Below are 23,661 nucleotides of genomic sequence, written 5' to 3' on the forward strand. Positions count from 1 at the left end.
GTATAATGCAATTACATGTACACGTAGCTCTGTTAAAGAACATCTTAAAGCTCGAAGACTTCATCACCACTGAATTAACTGCTGAAATACTCTCGACATCCTAAAATACTTCTCTAATGAGACCTAATGATTGATAATTTCTATATGAGTCCATTATAAAAGCACAAATTCCACTTTGAATGACGTATCACTTGCAATACATTTTTTCATCATGTGAGTAAAGTGCCAACTTTAATAGCTAGCTCCCCCTACAGCTAGTAAACTCTGATCTCTGTATCAAATACATGAATACAGGTAAGTGTAAAATACATGACCTACAGGTATAACTTGTAAATCCAAGCAAAGGCATATTATCAAGAGAAGTTCAAACACAGGATTTTTTGCAGCAGTTGCACCTGGCCTAAAATATGGAGGTTTACTGTGGAATACTGTAATATAAAGCCAAGCAATTCTGTTGATTTCCAATTAGGCTTCAAATGTACTAGAGTTTGGTAAGCTGCCATTCTCCCATCATCAAGAAGTATTGATTCCAGGGGCATCCCTGTCTTGACTGGGTTTGTCCTCAACCTTGTGCAAATACTTTAATCTTTTGGTGTTGGGCTGCTAATGCCATTCAGCAGAGCACTCTACACATTAGGGTATTTCAGACTTATCATAACAACCACATGAAATAATTCTTTCTCCTCAATGGAATATCCCTGAAATAAGTTGGCAAGCAAAATCTATTTTTCTCCCAGAAATCTAAGAAATTTACTTAATAAAAAAACCAAAACAAAACAAGACAACACATGTGAAACCAGGTACATGTTGAGTGATTTTTGACAGTCCAACCAGCCAAAAATATATGTTTTTGTCATTTGTGCAGGTCAACATGTAATATAACACTAATTATTATTCTTTGATGTGGTATGGGTATAGATGCAAAACTACATAGATGATCACAAGACAAAAATGACTCACTGCAAAATACAATTGGCATAACCATCACACCCCTTATTACGAGGGGGCAATAAATATTTTCATAAAATGTGATTGGCATGGCAACACCTGGTCCAATGGACACTGAAATCCTACTTACATATACAAATGTAGCATGACAATGCCTATCATTATCACTGACATTACCTGAAGATTACAAGATCTTTGCTACACACAGTTTTATCGAACAGAATGTGAGTGTCATGGCAATAGCTCATCTGGCTTTTATCTGAAGGTTATCACATATACTATGCTTTTCTTTCAATTACCTTAATTAAGTCTGTAAAACTAGTTTGCTCCATGGGATTGCATCCAAGTGGAATTATGTACTAAGACAGTGCTAGTCATGACAAACACAAAATAAAAGCTACACACATCTATACCATGAGGTCCTACATAAAGAAATAAAAAAAAAATCTAAATTGACGAATATTGTGGGACTAGTTCATGATGTAAGGTTCTTCCAAAATACTGTTAATATTTCTATGGCAATGCATCACTGGACACACTCATCACCCATACTTTGTTCATAATTATCTAAAGGGATACAGCCAAGTTCTATTATAATTACTAAAAAAAACTGTGGGAGCTTTGAAAAACATGTATGGTTACAATAGCATTGCTTGCTCTGAAAAACCCCAGAATTATATCTCACAAATGTACACTTATATAACATGTGTACTGAAATTCACTTGCAATACTTGATAACTGGGAATTAAGTCCACGCTTTGCAACAGACTAACTGATTGACCACAAGCTACTTCTTTACACTTTTTTCAAACTTAATTTGGAAGAGGTGTAGTCATATTTGTTTTTGCACATTTGTGAATCATAAAGAGTCAAGTGGCAAGCAATTGTAATTATTGAATTCCTAAAGTTTGCCATCAGTCCGGAGTAACTCACAATATTAATATGCTCTTGAAGTAGTGAAGATAACATGCTGTGTATAATCTAAGTCCAATATGTTTGATAGTTTGCTTTGTTATTCATATAGCTACAGGTGTTGTCATAATATAACCAGAAGACCTTTTCTGCAACCACCATATCAAGCATCTGGGAACGTTGATATTAAAGAACTACATGTACAGCAAAATGCCTTTTTCCTTGGTACATTTTTTTTCCTTTTTTTTTAACAGCAATACGGTTACAACATCTCAATTCATATCTGTATCTGTGTGTGTGTAAAGGCCTTTTCTCACTGGAAATTCTGCTTTGGTTCCATCACTGCCTGCCCCCTCCCCCCCCCCCCCCCCCCCCCTTATTCCTGCTTCTTCCCTCACTAGCTCTTTAGAAAGTGGGCTGAGCCCACAATGCTGGAGGATAATCTCAAGCCCCATTTAAAAAAGCCTTTCAAACTAGAGTTACTGCGACGACGTCCGGGTAGTATCCGGGTAATCTTTTTTGATGTTGCTCGGATGTTGTGGCAGTAACTTTTGCCAAATTCTACCCCAGCCAGCCAGGGTAAGTACCGCGACATAACCTCAACAACCATTCTATTAGAACACAATCACAGTAACATTCCTTTGATACACTCAACACACATGTGCAACATTGCAGACAGAGAATGAACACACTGATCACATGCATGGATTGTAACCACTGACCTCTAGTTGAGATCAATGATTGTAACCACTTTTTTTGTTCACTAACATGATTGCCTACCTAGATAGGCACAATGTAGAACAACATGTCGCTTTGGCCTGTGGGCGGTGTAGTCGCAACCTACCCAGAGATGGTTTTCGGTATGTGTCTGTAAAAATGATACCCCTTGCTCTCTCCTGCGGTTTTACTGCGCAAGGTTAGGAATTTTGTTATCCAGACATTGTCACGACTTCGTCCGGGTGAGGTCTGTTACAACAGGGCTTCACACTCAAATCTTGTATGGTTTACACCCCCAAAGAGGCTGCTTAGCATTAAAGGTTGGGTAAGTATGCTAGTGAGAGCATAAATTTAAGTGAGAGCATAAAAATAAAGTAAAATCCTCATGATCTCCCATCTAATATGTTTTGCAGTATGCTTGTCCGGTGCAGTCATTAAATGCCACATACCTAGTGTACAATAATGTCTTTCTTTGCTCCAACTTGACAAAACAAAGATTACAACTACCTAGTGAGAAAAGGGCTTGAGAGTAGACTATACAATCACTTGCAATGTCTTCCTTGATCCTATAATTGGCTTAAAGTCATAAATAGCATATCTAACCTTATCATTCTAGTATAATATTCTATCAATTATAACTTTTTCTATCCTGTTTGAAATTACACACACATATGTATGTATACATATACATATATGTCACAGCATCAATATCCTGTTATGTCATCAATCTCAGCTTTATTGCAAATTTACACAATTATTTATCTATACACACAAGACTGCACACATTGCTTGTCTGTTTAAAGTTTACAATTATGCATAGTGACACACATGTGTCATCACCCTGTATGTTTCTATTTGTTCAAAACATAAGAAATGGTCTCCATGGGATTTAAATTTACCAAGGTGACGTAACCATAAGTTGCAATGCGTGGGGCAGGCTGATCCACTGGCCTAATATTTAGTCCAGGTCTTCTACATGTAGGAGTGGGCTTGTAGATGTCTCCACGTCAGACTCATCATCATCCTCACCGTCTCCACCAAATAGACTTGATATCAGGTTACCTACCAAATCATTGACACAGCACATTCAGTAGTGTTAAAATGAGAAGATTTACACATCGAGTGAGAGAGCTTGTACCATTTAACCCTTCACACTTCTCTGAAGCAATTTCAAAAAGTGTATGTTCTATTCAAGTGTTCTAACCCTACTCTATCATGTTATGGTAAATGAAAGGCTGTTGAACTTGTCAAAGCAACCTGAACGTAATTTGTATAGCAATGCTGAAGGGTTTACCCCACAATAATCAATCATGTCAGACCATTGTAAACAGTCAATTGATATTATTTAAGGGCTGTTTTTAGCAAAGTATTCTTACACCTGCTCTGAAGTAGTGTGGACTACCATCAGAAGGTACTTGAAAAGTACTCTTAAGATTTGAAGAGGTTTGGCTCAGTTTTGATATATCGTGTTTCTTCACACAAAAGAGATGGACTTTTTTCTGAGGCAGTGAACACCAGTCTTGCCATCAAAAGGAGAACCAGCCCATTAAACTCATCAATACAAGAAACTTCATTCAGAGTAATGCTGTCATGTATGAGGAACTATGTCCTTGCTGTGGTGCTTAACTAAACGAAACACATAAATGATACATGGCTGAATTGCATTTAGAACCTTTGACTCTTAACGTGCCATGGTTGCCGAATGGCGACCTTAGTCCTGACGTGCCATGGTCGCCGATCAGCGACTAAGAAGAGCAAGAAAAGCATTGATCATTTAAGTTCTTGTGGTACCATAATGTGTTACACCAAGCAACTGCCAATGATATGTACTGGTAGCTGATTAGCATAGCCATCGTTTCCACTAAAAATATGAGCATGCTTACATTGGAAAATTTTGAGTAAATACACGATTTTTCAGCTAGATGTATTTTTTTTTTCGTGTCGGGAAAATCCGCAGCAGGCGCACCCTCTGCGAGATGTGTATGGATCAAAAGTCTCATAGGTAAACCACGCGTGTGTATGCTATTGAATCTGCGTGTAATGTCTATGCGGTTCCACCCGCATTGTTCCGCTTGGATACTGTCCTGCGGGAAGCTGCTTTAATTTTGTCCCTCAAAGAGGGTCAGCTTTTGTTCGTTGGTCAAGTCTTTCATCCTTTTGTTTTGGTGAATGTAACTAATCGTCCCCACACTAGCATAGGAATTGCGCGTGGACAAAGGCCTGCCGATTTCAATAGAGTACGCCTGCCCGCAGTCCGCTTAGACAAAAGGAGGATTAGCAGGTTCTTCCTTCTCAGGTGGACAAAAGACACTATTCCAGGGCCCGGGACAATTACTTTATTTTCAAATACAGGATCTGGGACTAAAGGACTCAGATTTGGGAATGAATTACTGAGGCAGAAAGAGAAATTGCCAAGACAAAATAAACTGCTAGTATCTTTGGAATCATACAATTCTAGAAGACAATTTTGTTATCATTTGAAAGAGGAGATGTTGCTCTAAAACTTTCTCACAGAGTCAAGGGAGCGTTCCATTGAAGAAAAAACACGATTGACTCTTTTTTCCCATACTACACAAACATTTCTAATAATTTTTTTTATGTATCAATTATTTCTGCAATATTTCAGATTCAGATAAATATTGTGGCAAACTGACTGCATGACACGAAAGAACAAACATTTCTTGATATATGTTGTGTAGAACTCAATTCAAAAAAGTCAATAGTTTCAGAGATATGGCAGTTTTAAATTTCATTGTTAGTCCAGTTTCGAAACGTTCTGGCGTTAGGTAAAAACCTCTGGCACGTTAGGGGTTTTGGGCCTGGCACATTAAGAGTTAAAGGCATGAATGTCAATCCTTCCATGCTCTGGTCAGACCACTTTCTTAAAGTTAGTGTCATCTTGAGCATTGTAACAAAATACTATAAGAACTGTGACAAAAAACTACAAGCACTCGTCTTTGTCATTTGTGTCAACATTTTGTCAACAGTGCTGCAAACACGCAATGCATGAAAATGTTTGCTTTCAGAAAAAAAAAGGCAAGCTCAAAGTAAGATATACAGAGGGTCCATTCCCTACTCACCAAAAAGGCCCTGTCTCCCTGTTGGTAAAGGGGGTGGAAGGCCAAAGAAGATCTGTCCAATCTTGTCTAGGTAGGCTGCATAGCAGGGGTCACGTTGAAGGGATGGCTGGTACTTCTCACACAGAACAGTAAAAGCAGCTAGCTTTTGCCTGTGTTTAAAATATAGTCCCATAAATAGTGATATTACAGTGTTAAAAGAATCATACTGTATCTGTACAGAAAAAAACTTCTCATAAATACTGTATCCATAGTGAATAACACACCTGTATTGTAAATTAAGTAGTCAATTGTGCATTTATGGTCATAGTGCATGATTATGCATCACAAGCATGAATTCTTGCAGGGTAATCAATATTCGAAATTATATGTTTCCAGCAGTAAGCAAATGCTCTATCAGACAATATTCTAGAAACACACACTCTAAATACATAATAAGTCATCATTCTCTTCTATTTCACCTTGGTTTTTTTGTCTCACAGAAACAAAACTGGATCTAGGGTTAATCATGCACACATCATGCAAATAGTATACAAATAATGAATGTTTATGAGTGCAATGGACAGAATATTTCATGAGGTGAAAGATGAAATGATCCATTCAACGAGGCGCAGCCGAGTTGAATGGATCAAACATTTCATCTTTCACCGAATGAAATATCCTGTCCATTGCACGAATGAAAAACAATTCATTTATTATTTGTTTTATATAACGCCTAAAATAGATCCTTGTCATTTGATGTTTAAGTAATTTAGAAACAAGAGAGAATCTGAGATCGCGAGAGTGCTCACTGAGCCCTTTACGCTAGCGTGCTGTCGCATACACACACTGCAAACGAAAGCGTTTTACACGCGTAGTGTGCCGCGCTCTCAGCGAGCATGCAATGGACCAAATCGTATGGATCCAAAATTGCATGGTAAATGGAGCCACAATTGCACGGATGATGACGTCATAGTGAAATGGGCCGAATGATTAATGTCAAACAACCAATCAAATGACAAGGATCTCTTCAGCCGTTATATAATCCAGAATAGTGCACTTACGATCTGACACTACATAAAGATATCAAAATAATGAGAGGAACAACAACAAAAACACAGATAATAAATCAAGTATCACAGACTGTTTTAACACATAGAACCAAGAGGTATTGCTCTTGGTTCAAAGCACACACTCACGTTTTTACTGCCAACAGTAGAAGCCATATGAAGTTGAGGAGAGGTAAAATAAAGGGGGGCCCACTCTTGATTGCTGGATGATTCTCTGTGTACACTCGTAACGTCAGAGAAGCTGTTGTTTTGTTCCTTAGGCACAGATATCTATTAAATCAATACATTGCATGTCATTACGGTGTAAATACGAAATTTTCAAATCTATTGAGTGCGAGAGATCTCTGTTCAACTTGACTCAAGAACATTCATAGTGACCACATGAATAACAATATAATACAAATACTAGCATATAAACAAAAAGGCTGTTTGGAATTAGAAATTTCTAAATTGATATCACTGCTGCTGCTGCTACTAATGACTGCAACAATCAAATCATGTATAATCTCGCAGTGGCGACTGGAATATCTCTGCTATATCACACTGTTCTCTCATAAATCTACAGTACATCAAGATAATGTGAGATGACAGTCTCACATGATTGGCAAGAAATAGACATGACAAGTTTGAATTCTAACAAGTTTCATGATTGAACTTGCTGTGTGCTCTAAAAGGCAGTTTGATTTATATTCAACTTCATGGTCATATGACAATTTTCAGCAGAGAAGCCTATGTTAGCTGATCAAACCTGTGCGACATCTCTAAAAGCTTGAGCAGTTTCACAGCTGTGGTGGAATAAGCAGAATTGTAGCATTTATTCTTCACCTTTGACACTTTATCCGTGATCTTCAATCTTATGTCTGAAAACATAAAGTTTGGTAATACATGTTGTATATATGCTAAGCTTCACAAGTATACTTTGAGCCATTCAGAAAGATAGAGAAACGGATGAAATTTCAGTACTTTCGCTTGACCTTTGACCATTGAGCAAATGGCTCACATCTTTCTCAAAATGATTGCTATCTGGTATAAAATATAATTATATACCAGCTTCATTTTTCATCACACTGAACCATTTTCCACATAGGAGGAAAAAATAGTGACATTTTAGCATTGTCACTTGACCTTTGACCCTATGGCCCAAATCTAGCACGTTCATGATCAAGCAAGTAAAATTTCATTCAGTCTTATTCAGCATATACAACAGATGTGGACCGCTTCATTTGGGGTATTATTGATATCATTATCCCTCGGAATCAACTCCAAGTTACAGCTGTATGACCCTCTAAGGAAGCTCCTTGGGCAATATCATCAACAATGCCCTGGAAAGCAGTCCACATCTGTACACCATCACACGCTGTCACCACACTGTAGTAATGCAATGTACAAGCCAAATTACACACTAATGATATCTAGACTTACTGAAGTACTGCTTGTGCTATGAACATGTCAACTTCACTGGAGTAGCCCTTGTTCAGATGATACTCCACTAGCATTAAGGCACATCCTTCTCCATCCATGGATCTCAAAAAGTGGTAGCGAGCTTCAAAAAAGTTTTTCTCTGCAAGAATTATAAATGCAATGGTGACATGTTTCCAAAAATGATGAACATCACTGAACACACATGTATCAAACAGATCACCACACTTGAACAGCACATTTCCTCCTTAGCTGTAAAAATACAAAAAGAAAGAAAAACAAACCTTTATTCATCTACTACTTGCTACATACAATGAACTAGAAACAGTTTATTTACAGCTATGGCATTGGATGTACCAATTGTTTAGTTCCATTTCATTGACAAGATGGCACGAGGTTCTTCACTTGTCTTTTCAGTTTATTTGTCTGCACGTGTCCTTGTTATTTCACACAGCGGTGGTGTCTCTCGCTACTGCACTACTGGCCCTTCTGCCATTGTTGCATTTCACTTAAAGTGAAAACTAAGTTTCGGTAAGTGCTTGAGAACCCGTCTAGCACCATTTCATTTTTGCTTGCAATATATCGAAAGAGTCCACTAAGAAACTTACCTGGCTGACGCGGTTTGGCGGAATGATGAGTCGGTTTGGAGTATTTTGAGAAAAATAATAATAGTAGGAAAACCGACTTTTATTCCAGAAGGCTCCAGACTAACTCGGTCTCGGGAAAAATTCGACCCTACTTCAGACAATTCACACGCAGTATAAAGTGATCGCCACATTCTACTGGCCACTGCATAATACCAAATGAGGCCTAACTGAATGGACAGGAAAGTGCGTGCTAACGTAATCCTGTACGAAACAAAACAAAAATGACAGCGCGCGGTCCTCAGTTGCTGAGACGCGCGCGGTCTTTGGAGTTTTTGTTGTTGTTTAACAAGCGCCTTTGATTGTTTTAGAGGTGCTTGATAGGCGCACACTAATTTTGCATGCGCGCAAAAGAGGTTTTTGATGCGCGCATTGTAACAACTCGGACCATTACTGCGAGTAGCCAGAACACGAAGCGCTAGTTTATACAGGCTGCTCCCATAGGACAACACTGTACAATCAGAGGGACAACCATTAGTACAACTCATCCCGCCGTCAAAGCGAAGCCGAGTTATCCCCGAGTCCGAGTCTAGCCTCACCCCGTTCGGGTAAGTTCTGAGACTGAACGTTTTTGGTTGATATTTCGCATTTTCGTCGTTACCCATCGAATATCTTGTTATTACAGCGTTATTCCGCACATTTCCTAGGCATACGTTCACATTTTGGAGCAAAATATGACAACTTTTACAGGCGTACCAGAACTTTGTTTGGGCTTTAACTCAGGTGCTGACAATACAAGCAGAGCAAAAGAAACTATGCTTCTTTGAAGACACCTGTGCAAGGATCTTTGTAACCCTAGGTTCAGGTACTGAAAAAACACCAATGGCCTAGGAAGGGATGCCAACCTTGTAGAAAGTGGTGTAATATTCTGATGGTTGAAAAGGTATATTTTGGGTGGAAAAATAGTATATTTACCTTTCTTGCAAAAGACATGCGTAATAATCAAATTTGGGAACAAACATTATTTTCAATGAAACCTGCACATATTTGGTAAAAAAAGAGTACAAAATACAGCAAAAGAAGTAACAGTTGGCATCTCTGTTTAGGGCATTTTGGTGGCAACTGGATGATTCCCTAACCACTACAAGGTAAGAATGGAACTTCTACAACCTCCCCCCCCCCCTTTTTTTTTTTTTATTCTACAACTTAATTATCATATAGCTAACAAGAGTTGCTACCTGCAAAGTCAAAGGTCTGTTTGTACCTTGCCACAGTATATTGGCAAACTGCTTGTGAAGCTCTGGGTCTCCACTTCCCTTTCCACGGGAGTCCCCCTGAGACCACCTGAGGGACAATGTGATGAACTTGGTCCGCTCTGGGGACTCACATGGGAGAGCCTTGGTCAGACTGGCAATTCGGTCTGAAAAATTGAGTGTAAAAGACATTCATTATGAAGTTCAAGGGCAGCATAGTAAGCTTTACAGAACTGATCACATCACAAATAATTGTGACCCGCTACAACAAAATGATCCTAAAGTCGGGCGAGGTCGATTACTTAAAAATTGCATGACACAAATCCCTAATCTTTCTGCTTTAAATTGATATATAACACGTCTTATATAAATAGTCGGCTGCAGAGATATCGATGTTTAAAACAGAGCATGTCAAGACGTCTGGGAAATCACTGTTTCGAGAAAAGCGCCCTAAAAGTTCTCCTTGCGACGCAATCACAATCAAGAGACACTCAAGTCAGTATTCACCTCCGGACAATAGAAGGTAAGCCCTAGCAACCCCCGAAATGCTCATTCAAACACAGCGTCGGCGGTCTTTTCATCGACCAATCAGTGACCAGGATGTCAGGAGAAGCGGCTAGGCATAGCGCAACCCGCCCGCACGCACCAGTCGACTGGGCAGTGTGCGAGCTTCACGCTTCGGTTAGCGGCAAGCAGCAAACTGACCAATGAGATCACTCTGGTCGTTGTTAGGGGCGGAGCCTATGTGTGGCGCTCAATCCAAATGTTCGAACCAGTTTCTGCTTTGTTGAAACGCCAAAAAAACATGGCCCAGAAAAACGCTATTTTTTGGTCTTTCCTTTCATCATTTTGCTTCAAAATTTCGACAGATGATAGAAGACATGTCAGACTCTAATAATATGTCAAATTCGGAAAATCATAAGTTTTGACCAATTTTGATGCTCTAACTTCAAACTTGATTTTCACGGCTTCGACCGTGCGCGACTTTAGGACCATTTTGTTGTAGCGGGTCACAATTGTGCAAGAAATTCCTTGAAAGTTGAATGGGCAATCTGCAGTGGATCATGAATGAACATCATGCATCACAATGCATCATGTTTATAATCAAGAGGTGAACAATCACTAGTTACATCACACTGATTGAATACTTACCTCCCTTCTTTTGATATACGTACCTGTACAGCATGTTAATTTTCACTGCCAATCGAAATACTGTATAAGTGGAAATTTTCAGTATTGAAATTTTCGCACATTTGAGGCAACCAGAAATTAGTGCAAAAATAAAAGCAAATGAATATTTTTGCTTGCCATATGTTCCAGTAGTTGGGCTCTTGCTTCTGCAGAAACACATGCGAAACTCATCTTGTCTAGCTGAGCGTGAAAAATCACTCACACGAAATATTCACTTTAACAGTACTTTCCAATTCATCTTTATCCAAGTAGATTATATACCCAAACACATTATCCCTAGATTCACATTTGCACCTAGCAGAAATTATGATCAGAGGAGGGTCCTTTGGTGACCTTGTCATTTCAGGCAACTGACTGCTTATCAATTCATAACCATCGTATCAAATACAACTACCCCTGCTTTAAGTTAGCATGGAGACAATGGCATTTTGAACCCACAGGACAGTGACTTTTGACATTCACCTTTAACCATCGTATTTCTATGATGATCAAATCATTATTAGCACTGACTACATCAAGTTGAAGCTACAATTGAAAAAAGCCATTTCAGCAAACATTCAATGAACTTAGGCCGTGTTTATGCTTCCCTTTTTTGGGCCAGAATCAGCGTTTTGAAACGTGATTAGTGCAAAACGCTGTTGCGTTCATGCTCACTTCGACAGAAACGCTGATTCAAAACGCCGATCCAAAACGCAAAAAAAGGTGCGTTTACGATTGGCGTTACTGACTAATCACATTTGACGGGGAAGCATAAATGCAACAGCGTTTCTATACGCGTTTAGAGTGATGTCATCTTAACGCCTTTCCGGTTCACGTGAAAAAGCACAAACCTGGCCAGCCAGCTACCCTGGCCTGTGCAGTTTCCCCATGTACTGTGAACGCATGTCTTTCCCAGCTGCTCTCTCAGGCCAGGCCACCGATCGCAGCGCGCGTCCCACTTTGACCTGCCTCTGCTGAGGTCAGCGAAGCAATCGCAAACGCTCTTTCCAAGGCTCGAAGAAAGTGAGCATAAACAGTGCTCCTGTGAACGGCGTTTTGAATCAGCGTTTTGAATCAGCGTTTCAAAACACTGATTCTGCCTTCGCAAATTGAGCATAAACACACCCTTAGACCTTGAAAGAGTTGCTTAAAATCAGTGCATCTACACCTCATACTGCATGATTGAGTCAGATGACAAGACAATCTTCTGCACGTTTTGTTTTTAATATCATAATGACAAGATCTCAGTGGGACAGACGAACAAACTACCTAAACATTTTAATATCTTGTGTCACCTACAAAAAAATCCCAACTCCTCACCCCAACAGAAAAAAAAACCAAACCAAAGGGGGAGGGATGGAAGGATATAGACATTTTGAGTTGCTTCTGTTGCAGTGTAAATGTTGCTTACTTACCTATGTTACATTTTGCAATAGGTTCTTGCAATGTGTCCAGTGCTTCCACCAACAGCAAACTTAAATCAGCCCCACTCATATGCTGTAAAAGACCAATTGAAATTTCATTAAACGTAACTAGAATAGACAGCATGCCAACGCCTGGGATTCAGTTAAATAAGGTTCTTGTCATTTTAAACATACAAAGATATTCATGTTTGCTTCTTTATTTCCCCTCTGCTTACGTTTTAACCTCTAAGACAAAACTGAAACCAAGCAACATAATTTCCCATGGAATGCACTTACATGTGTACAATACATGTACCTCTTTCATCATATTCAACCAGATGGGCCTTCTAACAATGCTAATCTTTAGGTGTCATTTTTTTTTTTAAGGGGGGATTCTTTGTACATATATGCATGTGCATAATATATACTTGTTGCTAGCCAGATAAATCTGTTTAATTTTCACTCTTTGTAAGAAGTTTCTTTTTTTTTCTTGGTATAACCATTAGCACAAACTGTACACAAAGCCCTAAACTTCAATTATCATTTTTTTCTTCTAATTACATTATTTTGAGCGGACAATATGGGTGTATCTGTCTTCAGGCATTCTTTACTTAGTCGATGCCATTCTTTGCTGTACTCGTAGTACAAGAAAAAAAGGAAAACAAATGGAAACATATGGCCTGAATAACAAAACCAAAATCCTTTCTTGTCATGTTTTTTTTTTTATTTACTTATTCATTTACTTATTTTTTGCTTTTTTGAGATAGGCAAACATTAAGACAATATCTCCTGCCCATGGTACGCTAATAAGGTCAAAGGGCATCTTTGACTGTAGCCTGCACTACCCATTAATCAGTCACTTCAGGGATTCAAGCGCAAAATGCACAATATTCTCATTATATCAATAATGAAATGAGCGTTTGGGCTCAAATAAATGCCTATTTTAGTGCAAGGAATTTATCATTAATACGACTATAAATCTTTGCCCTGTGTGCCCATCTCAGAGTTGCAAACTAACCACATGAACTAGATTTAAATTATGACTACAAACAGCCAATGCATGGAATGTAAAAGACAAGCTTACACTGAACTGCACACTGCTCATGGCACACACAATCCCTTGAACCTGGTTATCTTCATAAAAATTCTCTGCACCATTAAGGACTATTTTCTGCTACAATGTAAAAGAAAACAGAAAAAATACCTGATTGTGCTGCAACAGAAGTGATGCTCCAGTGTAAACAAGTTCTATGGCTTCTGCATGTTTTTTCTGTGCTAGATACCTGAACAACAAGGAAGATAAAGTGCAAGTGAGCTGGAAATATGAATGGCACAAAATACTTTTTGTCAATATGGAAACTGCCAAGTGAATTACAAGGTAATTAAGTAACTGTATACACCATATATTTTACAAAGGGTTTTTATTTTCATGAATTTAGTGAGTTGTTACATGTGTTATTACAACAAAAACAACAACCCTAAAATCACAATTTGCAGCATTTTCTTTTTGAGTTGCAAAGTTTTGACTTTTTTTTTTAAAGTATCATCAGTGCCTCCTTATGAAAAAGCAGGCATTTATACATTATGAATAGTGCATTACATACATCTTGTATATACCTGAAGTACAAAGTACGATACATCTGGTGTGCCTCATAATAGTTGCCATCCTCAACGCATTTCTTCAGCTTGGCAAGAACTCTTCCTGATCCTCCCCTGTCACTCCTTCCACTGCGAGTAGCCATGGTTCCTACGTAGAACTCTAAGATGAAAGAAATACATGTATAATGCATTCTCATTTTGGTTTAACAGTTGATTATGCTGATGAAAAAAAAACAAACAATGCTTTATATGTAAATACTGTCACTGTCCATTCTAACACTATGGTAAAAAAAAAAATAGATAAACATGCAGTTTATGTATTCTAGTTGCAACTCACAGCTTGAATGAAATTTAATAGAACATCTGCAAATCCTAAAGTAACATTCTTTTACGTCAATATACATTTCTTCCTTTCTCAGCACCCCCCCCCCCCAAAAAAAAAAAATAAAAAACTTTCTGCAATTATTTCTTTAAGGTGGGGTATCAAAAGTAGTATGCATGAGACTCACTGTCGGTACTTTTTTTACACAACTTAGAAATATGACGTTCAACAAAGAACACTCCATGTCCTTGCAGATTTCCAATGTCTTTACAAAGCTTAAAATGTTTTTATGAATCAATGAGAGTAGTCATACACACACACACAAGAATTTCCTGTTTTGACATGAAATTAAAAAAAGGAGCAATACAGGGGCTTTGGGATTATGCAGTTCTGATCTCAAAATGGCTCTTGCTACTATGTTAGGTTACACAATGGCATTCTAAAATGTTCAGCTTTTCTAGCAGATTAATGTCACCCCAATCAACTTTTGGCCATAATTTGTAAATCATCAGCTGATCATTGTAATGAGTACTGCCGGGTGCATGTAGAAATAACAAAAACTGATTTGATGACTGCTCACTTAGTATAGAAATTATGTAACATGTTATACTGTCCTTTTTGTGGTGAAAAATCACATTAATTCCGGACATGATTTTTGTAATGCCATGGACCCTGCACTATAATAGTATGGAATAATCGACGTCTTTCGCACCCTGTCCTTGCACCAGAATCACCCGCGTCCGGTGATACAATCCACTCTCCTACATACAGACCAATCTTTCGGTCAGATATTGTAATAGTTTTAACTAGTTCTACTTAATAGAATTACAAATCTATTCTAGCAAGGTGTAACGTTAGGCCTACATATGTGCAAAAGTCTATGGAGGTTTTCTTTTTATCCTCTAGCCATCCGTATATGAAACTGTCTACCACTTCAAGCACTAACAGCACAAACCCTTGCTGCTTTCCAAGAGGCTGCCCTTCCAGCTATTAGAAGGATGAAGCCTCCCACTGGTGACAGGATGCTGTACGCCTGTAATTCAAGAGCATTTTTTCCTTGCACATGTATCATATTTTAATTGTACATATCCTGATATAATCACGTGCATCATCACATGCTGCCACTGCACCAACCCATCCCAGTCAAGCTGTGTTTGCAGCTGCTATAGGGATTTAATAATACTCCATCATAGATGCCAAGTTCAAAAAATTTTTATGAGTGAGATTCTCATGACTCGGCATCTTGCATGTACTTGAGCAAGGAAGCAAAGCGACTGAGCGAGGGGAGGGAGGATGGGGGGGGGGGGGTGGTCCACCCTCCCATGGTAGGAAGCTTTTTCAATTTTTATCTCTTAATAATGGTGCAAGCTGGTGCATACTTCAGTTACTATTTTTTACTTATTTTGAAAGACAAAAGGGAAATATGCCTTCAATTGCAACTCTCACTTTAATCCTTTAAGCTATGCTCCCTAGCCTAACAATATTGCTAGGGCCTATGCGTGAGAAAAATGGGTGCCATGCGTGAGATCGTGAGACGGACCCTAATTTCCTAAATGCTTGTGAGTCTCACGCAGAATGTGTGAGACTTGGTGGTGAGTAGCTCTGCTCCATCAAGACTCAAGACTCAAGATCAAGGTTGAAAGCAGTCACCGGCTATGACGAAATGAATGGCGGTGAATGGAGCGGTGGACTATTTCACGATAATGCCCCTGGTTGCCCTACATCTCTAACGTACACCGAGTCACTGTACAACGAATACCCATGGATTTTGTTCCTGATTTTGGCCTAACGTTTCGTTAGATCTACAAAATGCATAGAGATTTCTATGTGACTTTCTCAATGATCTTGTGTGGTGGCCTGTGTGTGAGTAGGGCCTGTAGACAGTGGTGGTGGGGAGTGACGTGAACCAGGGAGGTGGGCCACCTCCCGTCCCTGCGTGAACATAGGCATAGCCTCAAATACACAGTCATGACATAGGCCTATGACTAACTGTATGATAAATGTGTGTGGCTGCAGCTGCAACCTTGCGTGCGGAGACTCGCCGGCAAACTGAATCATGTGAATCTGAGTGAAGAAGAAGTCGACGAGAATTCTCAAAATCAACAATATACTCAATAAAACATTAGCAAATAAGCGAAAACTGATTTATAGCACTGCAATGAAGATGAAGATTACCTAGAATCTGTGGACCGTCTTCTTGTCTTGCGCTTGCTGATGAGAAAACCCTGGGCCTGGTAACATATTAGTTCTGTAACATAATTCACGCTAATCGCTTACACGGGGACACGTAGTATACACGTGAGTATACACCATGTACCAACCCAAAGACAGTACATGGTGTACACCTTACACCTGTAGTGTATAGTGTACACGTCGTGTTCGTGTTGTTTACACGGCGCCCCCGTACGCCCGTTGCGTTATAGTCGGGCAGAACTTTTTCAGACCCGACCCGGAAGCGTTTTTTTTTAGACGGCACAGATTGGGGCATGGCCACTGAACTCCCTTGAGTTCAGTGGGCATGGCGCGTATTAAACCTATATGGGAAACACGTTGGGTTAGGGTTAGAGTTAGGGTTAGGGTTAGGGTTAGGGTTAGGGTTAGGGTTAGGGTTAGGGTCCCCAATCTGTGCCGTCTAAAAAAAAACACGCCGGTACCCCACAATGTTAGGTTTGTATGTTTGTTTTGTTGTTGTTGTTGTTGTTGTTGCTGTTTTTATCTAATTCATGTTCTAAGTATTGAAGTAAATTCAGCTTGGTTGCCACCTTGGCAACCTTTGGCAACTTGTTTTTATGAGCATAATCATATATATAATTAGCATGCGTACAGTATATAGGAACATTATGAGTTGCTTAAAAAAACATATATAAAACAATTTTCAAGAGTTTTCTACGAAGAGGAATCAATCTATAACAAGTTTCCAGTTTACGTAAGTGTGTCAAACATGCAAGTTAGCATAAAGAGCTCATTTGCATATGTACACAGTCTTGTACCATGGTACCACATACTTGTATGTAGGCCTTACTATAGAGGGACGTGGAAAAGTTTTTCAAGTGGAACGATTTTTGTTGAATGTGGTATCGCGGTAAATAAAATAATGATAAGCTTGGCTGCCACTTTGACAGCCTTGGGCAACTATCTTTAGTAGTATGATTAGCATCTTGAACTAAAGAGCATGATACAATGTAAAATGGTGCCTATACGTTGCTGATTTTTAATCGGAGAAGCCTGAAAACATGGATAATACAACTTTTCAGGGTTCTCATTAACGAGGAATATGATGTTCTTCCTGTATTTTGAGCAGTTTCTAACACATAAAAGTACTCAGCATAGTTTACAAAAAAAAAAAAAAAAAATTCCTGCAAGCAGGAATTAACGGATCTAAGAATTTCGTAACGGGGAGACGCCTTTACAAAATTAAAGGGAGTGCACGCCCCCCCCCCCATTATTTTCTTTTTATTTCTTTTGTTTTAAGAAAGTCAAGGTCCACAAAACTGGAGATTCACAAGCAGATGTATATCATGCACAAAGGCAACTTGTAAATGCCTTGATTATGGATGCTAAGTTACAATATATCATTCAAAAAAGGTTACGGATTGTGGGAAAGATACAAAGAAGTTGTACAAAGTAGCTAATGCTTTACTTTACCGAAAACAGCGATCTCCTTTACCAGAACACCTCACTCATGGTGATCAAGTTGAATTAGCAAATTGATTCAATCAATCCTGGCAATCCAACAGAGATTCCCAACTCGTTGTGAACAGCCAAAAGACATTGTATAGTCAAGTCAGAATTGAGTGAGTTTCAGTCACATTGTCAGTCCGTCACAGTTAATGAGGTAGAAAAGCTTATTAAGAACTCACCTAACAAATCATGTTGAATTGTCTGATTCATTTCAATCTGCATACAAGCCTGATCATAGTGTAGAAACACTGTTAGTCAACTTAACAGATATTGTGTTTAGAGAAATAGATAGTGGTAACATCACTGCTCTTATCATGCTTGATATAAATGAGCTCAGCTTTTGACACAGTCGATCACGCTATTCTGATTCAAAGATTGAGATATTTTTTGGGCACCAAAGGAACTGTTCTTGATTGGTTAATATCCTACTTATGACTTTTTGTGATCGATCTCATTATGTCAGAATTGGTGATTCTACCTCTTGTAAAACTGTGACAAAGTTTGGTGTACCTCAAGGTTCTGTTGGAGGCCCGCTGCTTTTTTCTCTGTATATGCAACCAATTAGTGAAGTATTTCGCAAGCATTGTATTAGTTATCGTTGTTATGCGGATGATAAGCCACAACTTTATTTGTCTTTTAAACCCAATGTGTCTTCATTGTCATCTGCCATTGCAAATCTCGAAGCATGTTTGCAAGACCTGAAAATCTGGCTCGCATCCAATGGCCTTAAACTAAATGATGATAAATCTGAGTTTCTGTTATTGGGTTCTTAAGACGGCACAGATTGGGGCATGGCGCGTGTTAAACCTATGGGAAAAACGTTGGGTTAGGGTTTTTGGTTATGGTTAGGGTTAGGGTTAGGGTTAGGGTTGGGGTTAGGGTTAGGGTTAGGGTTAGGGTTAGGGTTTGATGGTTAGGGTTAGGATTAGGATTAGGGTTAGGTTTAGGGATAGGGTCCCCGATAGATTTTTAGTTTCCCCAATCTGTGCCGTCTAAAAAAAAACACGCCACCCGGGTTTCGCCTCGCGATCGCGGCGATGTATCTTGGGCTTGCTTTTCGCCGAGGAGAAGGCAATACATCAACGATGTGCCAAAATCGGACAAAAGAGGGAAGCAAAAACAACACTTGAACGGAGAGCCTCTAAGCCGACCCCCTGTGATTTTGACAAGCGTTACATGTAACGCTCTTCACAAAATCATAGATATCTTCATAATGCCGTATTTTTCATCGATTCTTTTTCATTGCTTAGTCCTTTCATAGGCATTGGCCCTTGTTTTTGCCTGTTTCACTTCATGAAATAGTACTTTTCCATTTTGGGTTCCAACACTCCTCACCAGTCCCTTTAAGCATAGTTGATTATCAATCATGTCGTATCAACATCGGTAGCACTTGCATTACTCCGTCGAAAACAGCCCATAATTTAGGTGTCATATTTGATCAGGAAATGTCATTTCGACGTCATGTAACTCATATTCAGCGGAATATTCGATATCAGTTGCGTAATTTAAGTTTCATAAGGAAATATTTGTCTAAATCTGCAGCTGAGATCATTCATGCTTTGATTTCTTCTCGGTTGGATTTTTCGAATTCATTGTTGTGCAATCTTCCAAAAAAAGATGTCACAAAACTTCAACGGTTGCAAAATTCTGCTGCCCGACTGTTAACTTTTACTAAAATAAGTTTGATTCCATATCACCAGTACTCCATTCCTTATACCTTGGTTACCTGTAGAAAAGCGGATCCGGGAAGGGGGGGGGGGGGGGGAGGCGCAACCGGCATTCGTCCCACTTCATTTTTCGTAAAAAAAACCCAAAATAAATAAAAATTAAAAATTATATGAAACTTGGAAGTAGCACCAGAAATAGGTCTTCTATAGTTGCGCCCCCCCCCCCCCCTTTATACAGAATTCCTGGATCCGCCTCTGCAAGTGGTGTTAGTGGGAAATGGCAAGCGTAACATTCACGTATATAGGGCCTTTATAACCTGCCGGATCATAATATTATTATGATAAAAAAATGAAGGAATTAGATATAGGCCTATTACAAAATATAATGAAATGGAGTTCTTATTATCGTTATTATCTATTATCTATTATCATTATTATTATTATTATTATTATTGTTATTATCATTATTGTTGTTGTTGTTATTATCATTATTATTGTTGTTATTATTATCATTAATAATTATCATTATCATCATCATCTTTAATTGCCTTATCTTCACCATTCTGATGTACATGTATTCCACTTTTCAAGCAAGAATGACAAATTGCAGAGACAAAAGAACATCACTGTTAAAAATATTGAGCTGCCAGGAACTCTCAACGATTATGCCGATTTCACTTTGCGTTGAAGATTGAGGCGAAATTATATTGTTGAGCTATGACATCATTCATGGACATGATAATATTCTGGGGGTTTTCTACAACGTTTTCTCTATGGATCGAGGTATAACACACACAACCTAAATTGGTAGGCAGGACTAATAAGAAGCTAGTCCAGATGGTGTCACCCTGGACTAGTGTTATTCTAGTAATGCTAGCTTGACTTGCTTATTGGACTACCGTGAAGTTAGTAATGACTACTGGACTTGGTAAGCCAAGGCAAGTAATGACTTCTGGACTTGCATAATGCTAGTCATGATGTTAGTTAACACTGCTGGACTAGGGAAATCAAGCTAGTAATGAGCATAAAACTACTCATCATGTTAGTAGTGATTGCTGGACTAGTTAGGCAAAAGATAGTCAAAGAGTGCTGGACTAGCACAAAGCTAGTCATGTCTGCTGAACTAAGTTACTAGCTTTGGATTTCCATGCTAGTCATGACTGCTGGACTAGCATGAGACTTGTAATGGATGCTGGACTATGCTGAGTAAGGCTAGTCATTGCTGCTTGACTAGAAAACGACTAGCTTTAAACTAGTGTAGATGGTGTCAAGTTACACTAACATAGAGCTAGTACAAACAGCTAGACTAGCTTATTGCTGGTCTGGCCCTTTTGACTAGCTTTCACCAAACCTAGTGCAGCATGCGTGACAAGCAAAAGCTAGTCAAGGTCTCGGAGACGAATCTAAATTGAAATTACATGTATGCAGATAATGTAACTGTGACGAAAATACATTAAAACAAAAGCAATAATATCAGGTTAAAAATCTCAAATTTTATTCATCCAACAAATGCAGCAAATTAATGTAGGCATCATGAATATCACAAATGAATCTTACATAATTGAAAAGAAATTGAATTGCAGCATTGAATAAACATATGAATATACAGGGTTACATAAAAACACTCAATGCACAATGGGAAGCATGAAATAAATCAAGAGTCGAGCTCTACAACTGCATATCTCCTTATATACAACATTTATATAAAATTGAACCCGTAAATGGCCATGTGTTGTGAACTTGCAACCCAAAAGGGTGGACCAAAAAAAAAAAAAATTATGTTATGATTCATTGTTACATGAGCTCATTAAGCACATGAAATTGTGACACGGCAAGTGATAGAATAAAAAAAAAAAAACGATGAAGGTGCGGGGGAGGTGAGGGGGAGATGGGAGAGAAACGGTACACATAAAGTCTATGGGAGCGATTTTTTTAATTATGTGAATAACTTTGCTATACAACTGTACTAGGAACTAGGCAGTTGATTTTGGTTTTTTCTTACAGCTAGGACAGGTATAATAATCCAACTCCAAATGCATTATAAATTTCTCAATGATAATTATCTCAAATCAAGTCACAAAAGCTTTGATCATATGACCAAGTCAACTTAACACTATGAGAGCAAATTTATTATAATTCATAATTTTGGTATAATATGGGCGACAAACTTGATTTGAGTCTTTCTCATCCTTCTCATTATTTCAGCTTCATAACGCATGTTTTATTGTACAGTGTATTAAGAACTATAAATTATATGTGGCTATACAACTCGAAATCTGTGTCAAGGAGTAGCCGCAAGGCAAAGTCTGAAACTAAAGCAGAAATTCATTCCCAAGGATTGTGTACTAAATGTACAGTACATGTATTTTGGAATTTAATTAGAGAAATCTGACTCTGGTTGCTTTCTTACAAATGATTATAACATAGGCATATAGTAATAACTCATTGAGATAATGTGTGTGGTTCCTATACAATTTCGTTATTACAGAGTATATTTCATAAACTTTCACACACAAACACATTACTGTCCATAAGAATAAGATGTAATGAGGCTTGCAGTGATGTAACATCCAATACAAATGTAGGTACCGGTACATGTAATGTATTAATCTGATCTAAAAATACAACAAACGGAACAAATTCTCTAAAAATTTCAGATTTTGACTTTCTTTTTATATCATGCCATTTTGTACAGAAAGGATGCATTTCTGAAGGTGGTATCAAGGTATGAAATCAGACTAGTACAAGACCGATGTTAGTACACAAAACAGTCTGTCCAAAGGGGTTTTCCGAGGTATTGTCATGAACAACATTTCATGAATATTCTTTATCTTTAAGGTATCTACTTAAAACGTATCTTGACTGTAATGCTTTCGGGTCTGGAGAGCAAGATTTTTTTTTTCCTCTCTTGGGGGCCCTATCCTCTGCCCCCCCCCCCCCCCCCCCCCCCCCCCCCCCCCCCCCGAGCTCCAAGGAGGTTATCATAGGTATTGAGGCATTGTCATGAACGTATATTCTTCACCTATAAAGATATCCACATACACCATATCTTGCCTATAATGCTTTTGGATCTGGAGCACAAAAGTTTCTCCCATCTTCCCTTGCCCCCCCCCCCCCCCCCCCCCCTCGACCACATGCTCAACATGAACAACCTTGGGACCCTACCCACTAAGGATGATCCCAACCAAGTTTGACTGAAATCTGGACTCCGGTTTGAAGAAGATGGACATGTGTTTTTTCCCCTTGGCCCCCACCACCGAAACTTGGGTCTTTCCATGAACAAACTATATTCTTTATAGGTAAATGTATAGATCTACAAATAACATATTAACTGCATTGTTTTGGGGTCTGGAGAAGATTTTTAAAGATTACCCCCTTTTTCCCCTTGGGGCTGTCCCCCTGGGCCACATGCTCCACATGAACAACTTTTGGTCCCTACCCCCTAAGAATGATCCCCACCAAGTTTGGTTGATATCCGCCCACCAGTTCTTGAGAAGAAGATGAAAATGTAAAAGTCTATGCACAACGCATGACGAACAAAAAGCGATCGATCGCAATAGCTCACTCAAGCCTTTGGCTCAGTTGAGTTTAAAATAGACACAATGAACATTACCCACTTCACTAGCAGTTGTTAAGACCACATTTTGAAAACAGTACATGGATCGACCAGTCTCTGTCCTAAAATAGATCATTTTTTTTTTTCACCAGAAAGCCAGTTTCTGACTAAAGGCAGTTTATTGTGTTACTGATATTTGATCATCTAATATTCAAATTAAATATCAACTAGCACTAATTGACAAAATTTGAAACAGTTAACCAAAATAAACTAACAATTATACCTCAAATGACCTTGTTTTTTG

The 23,661-nt window shown here is 38.7% G+C and overlaps 1 protein-coding gene across 1 annotated transcript; it reads right to left on the bottom strand.

Annotated features, from left to right (window-relative positions):
* Positions 1-2,248: 2,248 nt before the first annotated feature.
* LOC139742625 (Golgi to ER traffic protein 4 homolog B-like) lies at positions 2,249-16,735 on the bottom strand. Its single transcript, XM_071653150.1, has 9 exons — positions 16,629-16,735; positions 14,150-14,291; positions 13,737-13,815; positions 12,545-12,626; positions 9,971-10,126; positions 8,126-8,264; positions 6,833-6,973; positions 5,658-5,806; positions 2,249-3,639 (listed from the first exon to the last, which is right to left on the bottom strand). Exons 2-9 carry the CDS (start codon positions 14,272-14,274, stop codon positions 3,536-3,538), a joined length of 975 nt encoding a protein of 324 aa, XP_071509251.1. The 5' UTR covers positions 14,275-14,291; positions 16,629-16,735; the 3' UTR covers positions 2,249-3,535.
* Positions 16,736-23,661: the final 6,926 nt, after the last annotated feature.

The sequence above is a fragment of the Diadema antillarum genome, unplaced genomic scaffold (assembly GCF_040938485.1).
Source record: "Diadema antillarum isolate AM-2024a unplaced genomic scaffold, OU_Dant_1.0 seq00001009_RagTag, whole genome shotgun sequence".
Taxonomy (NCBI): domain Eukaryota; kingdom Metazoa; phylum Echinodermata; class Echinoidea; order Diadematoida; family Diadematidae; genus Diadema; species Diadema antillarum.